The sequence below is a fragment of the Mytilus galloprovincialis genome, chromosome 8 (genome assembly GCF_965363235.1).
Source record: "Mytilus galloprovincialis chromosome 8, xbMytGall1.hap1.1, whole genome shotgun sequence".
NCBI classification, from domain to species: Eukaryota; Metazoa; Mollusca; class Bivalvia; order Mytilida; family Mytilidae; genus Mytilus; species Mytilus galloprovincialis.
The window spans coordinates 23102624-23112328 of NC_134845.1; the positions used below are offsets into that span (position 1 = coordinate 23102624).

At 32.8% G+C, this 9705-nt stretch overlaps 1 protein-coding gene across 1 annotated transcript; it reads right to left on the reverse strand.

The window, feature by feature from the left end:
• Positions 1–6576: 6576 nt before the first annotated feature.
• LOC143085348 (uncharacterized) lies at positions 6577–9236 on the reverse strand. The gene has a single exon (XM_076261627.1). The coding sequence runs from the start codon at positions 9144–9146 to the stop codon at positions 7575–7577; it is 1572 nt and encodes a 523-aa protein (XP_076117742.1). The 5' UTR covers positions 9147–9236; the 3' UTR covers positions 6577–7574.
• Between the last annotated feature and the right edge of the window lie 469 nt (positions 9237–9705).

A 9705-nucleotide genomic window follows, 5' to 3' on the forward strand; every position in this document is an offset into this window, starting at 1 on the left:
TTAGAAATGGTGAAAAATAAGTAATTTATTAAAGTGATTGGTCGTCATATTTATTCGTATCAGATATTTTATATAGAAAAGCTATTCTTAATTTTCAATGACGTGTGTTTCGAATTCTTCGTGACAACTTAATGCTATCTACATGCTAAAAATATTATATTATATTCAAAAGTTAAAACAAATATTACTAACTTCTAATGTAATTTTACAAAAGTTTTCACATTTTGATTAAGATAAAAAAAAAATCACGATAAGAAGGCGTCATGTTCTAAAATTTCTCGTCTCTTAATGGAAAAAGGCAATGCTAATGTTTTAGTGGTTAGAAATGGAAATAAGTTATCATCGGAACCGGTGTCAAAAACGATTCCTGCGTTAGAGATTTATATGTTTTCCATTATGGGTATATGCATTTTCTTATAATGTATATTTGTGTGTATTAGCCGGGTTTTTTTTATCAGTTAATTAATTTACTCTTTTATTTATTCAATTTATTTTTCTTATGTTTTTGGCTTTCGCGAGAACATTCCTTTGTTAACAATGACTTAATTGATGGTAAATGCTTCCTTGTTGAATGTGCCGGGTGAATATATTCAACTCTGCTCCTCAACTTAGACACAGTCGTGTTCATTGTCATTAACCATCACCTAATGCCCATGCTGTTTCTAATAATGACCCTTTGCCCTTCAAACAGAAGCCGTTATCTGCACAAAGCTTTAGGCGCCACCGCCTTCAAAAATTATTTCTCTTTGCAACTTATGTCTGCAAATCACTGTTCCAAATCATCATTCAAACCAATAAGAAAAAGTTAAAAGACAAAATTACTAAACTCCAAGGAGACTTCTAAACGAAAATTCCCTCAGCAAATGGAATTATCAAAACCTCATACACATAAAAACGAATTGATATCAACTGTCATATTCATGATTTGGTATATTTTGTCATGTAGAAGATGGCAAATTAAACCTTGCTTTAAAGCTAGCTGAACCTCTCAATTGTATGACAATCGCATAAAATTCCATTATATTGACAACGATGTGTGGAACAAAACCAACATAATAGGTAAAACTGTTGAAAGTAGAGGTACAGCAGTCAACATTGTTTTATAATCTTAATCACTTAAAAATAAGCTGATATGTCAACAAAGATTAACAAAGAAACATTAGGACAAACCACATAATCAACAACAAAAGAGAAGAATACAATACCATTGATGATAGTACAATAACACAACGACAGGATGTATATGTTCCGAGCCACGTCAAATGAATATTGCAAAAACTAGACTAACAGTAAAAGCAAGGATTTGTATAGCAACTTACTATACAAATCCTTGGTAAAAGTAATAATTAACAAAGACGAATAAAAGAAAACTATAACACGTTATTAAGATGATAACCAACGTCAGTACCTAAAATCTAGGACCATCGTGTATTATTTGTGAAGTTGATGCAAAAAATGTTTCAACAAGGTCTTAGTAACTTCCGATGAACTTTTTTTTAGAAAAAGGACGAGACATTCTTTAATTTACCCCTGGGTAATCAACTTTCTGCTCCAACAATGGTAACATTTTAAAAAGTCTAATTTGCAGCTGCAAGCTTGTATCCCGAATGTGTTGGGTAATGTATATCTCCTATACAGGTGCAGTTGGTATATTGATACTAAGGTGGGGAAAATCTCAAAGCTATTATTTCGGTTATTATCAGTCACAGATGTTTCACATGGAGAGAATTACCTTGCTATAAAACCAGGTATAATCCACCATTTTCGCATAAGAAAATGCTGTACCAAGTCATTAATATGACAGTTGTTAGCCGTTCGTTTGATGTGTTCGAGCTAATATTTTTCAATTAGCTTACGGACTTTCGTTTTCAGAACAGTTTGCCTTGACCGCATTGGAAAATATGAAACATTGTAAATGTCCTTTCTTAAGGTTTCGTTGCCAACAAAAGTATCGATGCTATCAAATAGGACAATATCCTTCATCATAAATCAGTTCCATCGAATATACCTCCCGATCAGCCGGCATCTTAACAAAACAATTGCGACTAAAATATAATTACAAGGTCCAGTTGCAAGATTTCAAAATTGGTAAATTTAAATCTAAACCTCCTGACTTCACCTGTGTTAGTTCCTCATCCTATATAATTCTGTTAATTAAGTTATTACTGGTGACCCGAAAACTTTTCTGTAAAATGTGTTATCCAAAGGACCAATATATCGTGATTCTAAATCCATAAATTGGAAACACATCTTCAAAACACTGATGAATTCAACTGCGGATTCTTTTTTCAAAATGGATTAAGGCGGTAGGGTCATTGGTAATTTATTTCAATTATAAATATTTCATCAGTGTATGTTTAAACATGGTACATCGATCTATATATCCAAATGTTGCTAAGCATCATGACAAATATGTTAATATCCCCGAAGGTTAAAAAACCCAAACAATATCGTTTTTGTGTGTAAATCACATTACATCAACTGTTTGATAATGAATGAGGTATTGACAGTTCACATGGAAACTCAACATATACCCCCATCACACTTACCAACGAGGAAATAAATTTTACATTGATGGGTCTTTCACGTGCTGTACGAAATCTCTTTCTTAATTATTAGAATCAATTGTATCACAAATCAAAGCTGGGCATCGGCGTTATTGTGAAACTACCTACTCTATATTCTACTCTAATTTCCACACATCTGTTATAGTACATATAATCTAAGGCTTTTGTCTCTTTGAAAAGTACTAAAACATTTGCCTAGAATAAATAACATAGATACAAATGTCTGGTGTAAGGGATGAACAATTCAAACAAAAATACCCAGAAACGAACATTATTAAGACTTATGAGGCACAATTTATACAAGAGCTTCCTATAATGAATGAAAAGAAACTAGTATTATTCTCTTACTTCACGTTCCACTATATACTAGTAGAGTATGTCCTCTCTCTAAATAATTCAAAGTTTTATAATTACCGTATGTTCACCGAATCTATCCGGTCAAACTTGAAATAAGGGATACAACAGGTACAGTGGAGTATGTCTACTAGCTATAGCTTGGGTTACATTTAGAAATTAACAATAGAGATGTTTCCAGTGCCCAAAATTGTGAACTTTTCATTTCTTTGTAGGAACATTCAAGCAGCGCATGCAGATATATCTTCCAGTTGATTCAATAATAAAGAGCCTGCATTTTCTATCATGAAATTCTTCAGAGAGGGTTGCTGCACACAAGGAACCTATTACAACAGGGTTTAGGTCATGAAGTTGATGGTATGCCTTCAAAACTTTTATGAATGACGATTTTTTTTTTGCCGATAAGGAATAATTGCAGTAACAATAATGCTGTGTTGTCGATCGTACTAATGTCTGTATCACTTAGGGACTGTGCAATATTTATCTGAGGGTGGGACCGGTGCAAACATGGACGGGGCACATACTTTTTTCATGCAATTAATGAGCGGGGCGCAAAGTTTTTTGTAACAAACCTTTGGCGGGGCGCACACTTTTTTAAAAACCCTTCGTGTGTGCATAAAAAAATTAAATCAGAGTATAACAGATTAAAACTATTTGTGATTTCTGTGGAAAAAAGTAACTTGATAGAAAAAGAACAATTGAATCTAAAACAAAATAACCTAATACAGTGCTTCAATATATTTTTGTGTGTTTATGCTTTTAATAATCATTTATAAAAAAAATGAAATTCTGATCAAAATTCTGGAAAACTATAAACAATGTTTTGAAAATTAAACATATGACATAACATATGGTAATAAATGCTTAAACATAAAACAACTTCAATTGTATTTTAAATAAATTTTTAACATGACAAAATTAAATTCTTAAACATTAAAAGAATTACAAATTATGTCCCTTGGGAGTATTAATTTCCAACAAATGTCCTTGCAAACAGTAGAAAATGAAAAATTATGTATGCCTGATATAATTAAAGATATAAACTACAAAATCAAGCACTATTGAAATATTTTCTGCATGAATTGCCAAGAATGTGAACAATTTCTTTACACAGGAGAATATAAATTCTATCTAAATTTGGCCTCAAGTGGGCCTCTTTTTTTCTTAGATGGACAATTTTAACGCTGAAAATGCTTCTAGTATGATTAAATATTGCCTTACTCATGTTACTCCATAAACAGTACAAACTTAACCAGAACATTTCCAATTTTAATAGCTAGAGAAATACCCAAGTGATACATTAGGGAATTACACAGCAAAGAAGGCAAATATCTCAGTTAAAAACATTTGTCGCGTCTTGAATTCTGGTGTTTCCAATTGAACTATTTATTGCGAAAGGTGAAAAGAAATACAAAAGAACTATAGTTTGGTGCATTTTATACAATATAGTTAATATTGAACTCCCAGAATAAAGTTTTATATCAGTACCCATCAATTTGACTTATTATGATGAATCAGCACTTTTCTCAACACAGTATTGTTCTCAGTGAATAATTTTTATTCTTTGTGATAAAAATCAAATGTACTTATAAAAAGCTTCAAAATAGTATAAAATAACTGAAGTATGATGCCCACTATCATTTTACACCAAATTTATGAAATTTTGGAAGTCTTTTCAAATAATTGTCTAGAAAATATTTCAATAGGTTATCAAATTCATTTTGTAAATATACACACTGCAATTATTCATAGATAAATACAAAAAAATATATTGTACCCTTACATTCAATCACAGCGCTCCTAAGTTGACTTCCTTCAAAAATAAAATCTTTATAATATTAAATTAAATGCATTTGAGTTGAAATATCAACTCTGATATACATGTATTATTGAATGTTGTGCATTTTAGTTAAAAAATATCATGTTTTCATATATGTGTTTCATTTTTTTTCCAGCGGGGCAAGGACTTTTTTTTCATTAATTGAAGCGGGGCAAGAACTTTTTTTATAATAAATATTGGCGGGGCATACAGTTTTTTTTTTTAATATTTGCTGTACACCGGCCCCACCCTCAGATAAATATTGCACAGTCCCTTAGCGCAGCTCTTAATACAATTGCACATGACACATTTTCTACACACGAAAATGCATGGACCATGTCAGGAATGTGACCTTTGTTATCCATTCGTTTGATGAGTTTCAGCTTTTGATTTTGTTTTTTGGATTATGGACTTTCCGTTTTGAATTTCCCTTGGAGTTCGGTATTTTTGATATTTTACTTTTGTTTGCGACGTCATATACGTTGACCCGGTCTTAATTACTTTGACCCAGATATATCATCGACGTCATAATGAATGAACCTACGTTGATAAGTTTGACCCGAACTTATCAAGTTATTTTCTGATTTCCTGGTGAAACAAAGAAAACACTTTTTTCATCATGCAAAAGACAAAAGTACAACCAGAAAATATAAATCGATTATCTGGTTTTCTGTATATTGATATTCTAACGTATTGTAAAATATCAATGTGCAGACAACCTGAAATGCGGGTGATATTTTCCTCGTATCAATCTGACATCACTGAATTATACTTATCAACGAATTTGTAATTAGATTAGTAAAACGATGGATGCACCATGTTACCTATCCGATCAGTGTGTGATGGAGTTAGCTCTTCTCAACACTATTTATGTTGTGTTTTGTATAAGAGGTAAAAGAGGTTGAAGAGGCTGTTGTTTATCTTTTGCTCGGTTTTTTAAATTACTATGGCATTTACAGTTTGTCATCGACTTATGAGATTGAATGTCACTTTGGTATCTTCCGCCTCTTTTTAACAAGTGAGAGGTTTAGCTAGCTATAAACCCAGCTTCAATCCACCAGTTTCTACATTAGAAAATACATGTACCAAGTAAGGAATATTACAGTAGTTATCCATTTGTTTGATGTGTTTGAGCTTTTAAATTTGCCATTTGATTATGAACTTTTATCAATTTCCAGCGGAGTTCAGTTTTTTTGTGATTTTTATTTTTTATTATCAAAGACTATTTTGGTGTAGTGTTGCACATTAAGTTTCTTCGGTGCAAATCTGAATTTATAGAATAACAATTTGAAAATCAAAATTGATAACCTTATGAAAAGTGATAACTGTAGCTCCCCAGTGAATCTTTGAGGGGGGATAGGACCTTTATCGGGACTCCGGGATCGGGTGTTTTTAAGCTCGGGATTTCGGGATTGACCCTTTCGGGATCCGGGAATCGTTTTTTTCGGATTTCGGGACATCGGGATTTACTTTATTTAAATTCGGGACCTCGGGAATATGTTTTTTTAAGTCCGGGATTTCGGGATCAGGACCCCTCCTATCCCCCCTCATCTTTGCCACATCCCTCTTACTATAATGTTTGCTAAATACTGAAAATGTGCCAAGCCTCTACACTTAAGCCTGGCCTAAAGATGCATTTATATGTCTTTTATTTTTAAAACGAAAGAACGACATTATAACATAATAACTCCAGACCAAACTTATAAATACCAATACTTAGTTTATTTTATAAATAATAAGCCGACTGTGAAAACAATCAGTGAAACTTGGCTCTACTTTCTGTTCGATGTCAATACAATTTAGACAGGATTTATATGTAATATAAAAACAATCAACAAGTGTCCTTTTTTAATTATTAAACAAGAAACCCAACAATAAACAATCAAAACAAGTATCAATATGAACATTGTATATCAAGTATAGCAACGTAAGATTCTTTTCTTCGAAAAAAATACCAGATACATTCAAATACTAGTAATTAAATAAGAAAATAAAATAAGCACTTCTCATTTGGAAAGGTAAAATAATAAATAACAGGCAATACTTTCAGAAATAGGTATGCTAACATTCGTCTCTCTTTCTTTTTCTCTCTCAATAGTTTTTTCGATCTCCCTCTACATTGATCGTGGTATTCTCTTTATACACGAAACATGCGAAATGAATTATTTAAATCGATAATAAAAAAATATGGCTGTTCAAAACTATGACATCAAACTCCTATGCATAACTTGATTGTGGATATTCTCTTAAGGATCCTTTCTGATGTTATGCCAAACACAGAAATTACTTGCTTTTATATTACGAATTAGAAATTGTTTATCAATCTAACGTCTGGAAATAAACTAACATAAAATATAGATTGATCTTTCAAGCTTGTGTTTCCTCAACGTTTGAATCATTAGTGTATTCAAAGATACTATAGTTTTGTTGGTCAAATTTCAGACAGCTATAATTGTGGGAACGAGTTAAAATTTAAAAATATAATTTGAGATCGTTTTTGCACTTGGTTCAGGGACGTGGTCTTAGTAAAAATACATGCAACGCACAAAAGTGACGAAGTGGTTATCTGATGGCATAATCGATTTTATAAGAACTGAAACTAACATTTCCGTCGAAATTTAGTTTTTAAATTTGTTTTAATTGAGAGGAGCCTTTCTACACAATTTTCCGTACTCAAAGCAATTGCCAAATAGACCAAACTCTAAAGACTTATATAAAGACACACATTTTAGACGCCATTCGATTTGTATCATATGCAATGCAATGATAATGATAAATGAATAATGCAAACTGAGCCGCTAGTCTCTCAAATTTACGATAATCAGGAGAAAAATTCAATAGTAAGCATGTTTCAAACTATTTGCTCGTGGAGCCACATTAACCCTTCTGGGACTTGGTGTTTTCCGCGGGGTTTTCACAGAATCAAAACGTTCAGCATCATTTACATGTCCAGATTTCTTACATTTTAAACAACATATAATTATAGTGAGCAACAACAATAAAAATCCACCACCACCACCAGCCGCGTAATACATCAACATATTTGATGCTTCTGGTGATTCCGGTTCCCTGGTTTGTGTAGGAACAGTCGACATTGTTAACATCTTAGACGATGCTGTTGACATAGTTGTCGTTATCATCGGCGTTGTCGTCGGCATCGTCGTCGGAGTCGTCGTTGGAATCGTCGTTGTAATTGTTGTTGGTGCGGGCGTGGTTGTTGTGGTTGTTGTAGTTGTCGTCGTCGTCGTCGTTGTTGTTGATAGAATCACATTAACATCAACAGTCCTTTGATCTTCGCCGAACTGCGATGATACCGATAACGTCCAGTTGCCACGATCGGCTGACGATGTGGCCGCAATGTACAAACTACCGTTTACGTACACAATATGTCCATTTAGTTGGGAAGACGAAGACAGGAATGAGGTCCCAATCGGATTTATCCACTTGACAGTGATTGAATCGCCTTTTATCGTACAGTTTATAAATACAGCCGAACCTTCATTCACGGTTACTTTTGTTTTGTCACAATGTAAAATCTTTGGAAGTATAGGATCTAGTTTTGGATCCGGGACACTGATTAATGAAATGTATTGTAGATTTGGAGGTGAATCGCAAATAATGTTGCCTAAACTGAACACGGAACTGAATGATACTGACATGTTTTTCAGCCATTTAATTTCCCAGTTACATTTCCAAGGGTTGTTTCCCAGATGTATGCTCCCTTTCTTTGTATTTATTTGTGTAAACAGTGTGGACGTATTAGATGGAATTGTTGTTAGTTGATTTCCGGAAAGATCAATATGCTTCAAATTTGTCATCGACGATAGGAAAGTCAAGTCCAGTGTTTTGATTTTATTGCCATGAAGATCTAGGGTGGCAAGACCATGCAGCGGTTTTAGCAAATTTAAATCAAACGTATCCATGTCCATTTCACCTAATCGTAACTCTAATAAAGTTGCCAATCCATTAAATGCATCTGGTCTTATGTCACACTTTTTGTTACCGGTCAGATCGAGTGCTGTTAACTTTGTTAATCCTTGGAATGACTGCTGTGTTAATATCTTAATTTTGTTGAATTCTAAATTTAATCTTTTCAATTCTGGTAATGTTCTAAATGCTCCAGCGTCTATTGCGTCAATCCCGCAATACCTCATTATTAAATGCGACATTCTGGAAGATGTAAACGCAGACGAACTGAGATGCCCAAATGAATTTGGACTAGATACGCTGCCTGAAATTGTCAACGCTGTAACTGCTGTCGGGAGATTGTTTGGAACTCCATTAATTTGGGTGAATACACAAATAGTTACTTTTACCGAACATTTACATCCTAGACGGCACTGCTGACTTTGAACTGACGAAACTAGCTGAACAAAAAATATCGCTTTTATAAATTGTAGATACATTGTTATAATTTTTTTTTTAAATATTGAAATTTGAATGTTTTAGTTTTTCAATACTATTTAACTCCCGTGTCCAATACTCTCCTTTCACGTATTCTCGAATAATTCGAATTTATATTTTCTCGTGAATATATACAGGAGAGTCGAATCAATTATAAATATGATAGATAAGATTGAAAGTTTTTATATATTACTTATTTATTTGACTGATTTAAGGCCATACATACATACATATTGGTTTTTCTTGCTTTTATCTCGTATTTGTTTCGATTTGTGGGTTTATATGTCAATATTCGCACATTATTCGTCGATGTTACTCTCAGCATTTGTTTAAAGAGATAATGCTATCATTTTTATGAGCGTTAAAAGCATTTTATTGGACTGTATAAACCTGCTATTTTATGGGTTCCTGGTTCAAAAATATAAGAAAAATATGAACTTGGTATATTTTTGAAAATGTTCCTACTACATAGATATAATGATTAAATCTAGGGATACTGTGCCTTTGAACACTTCTAAAATTGTAAATTCTATATAATAATGAATGATTATCGTTCTTTAA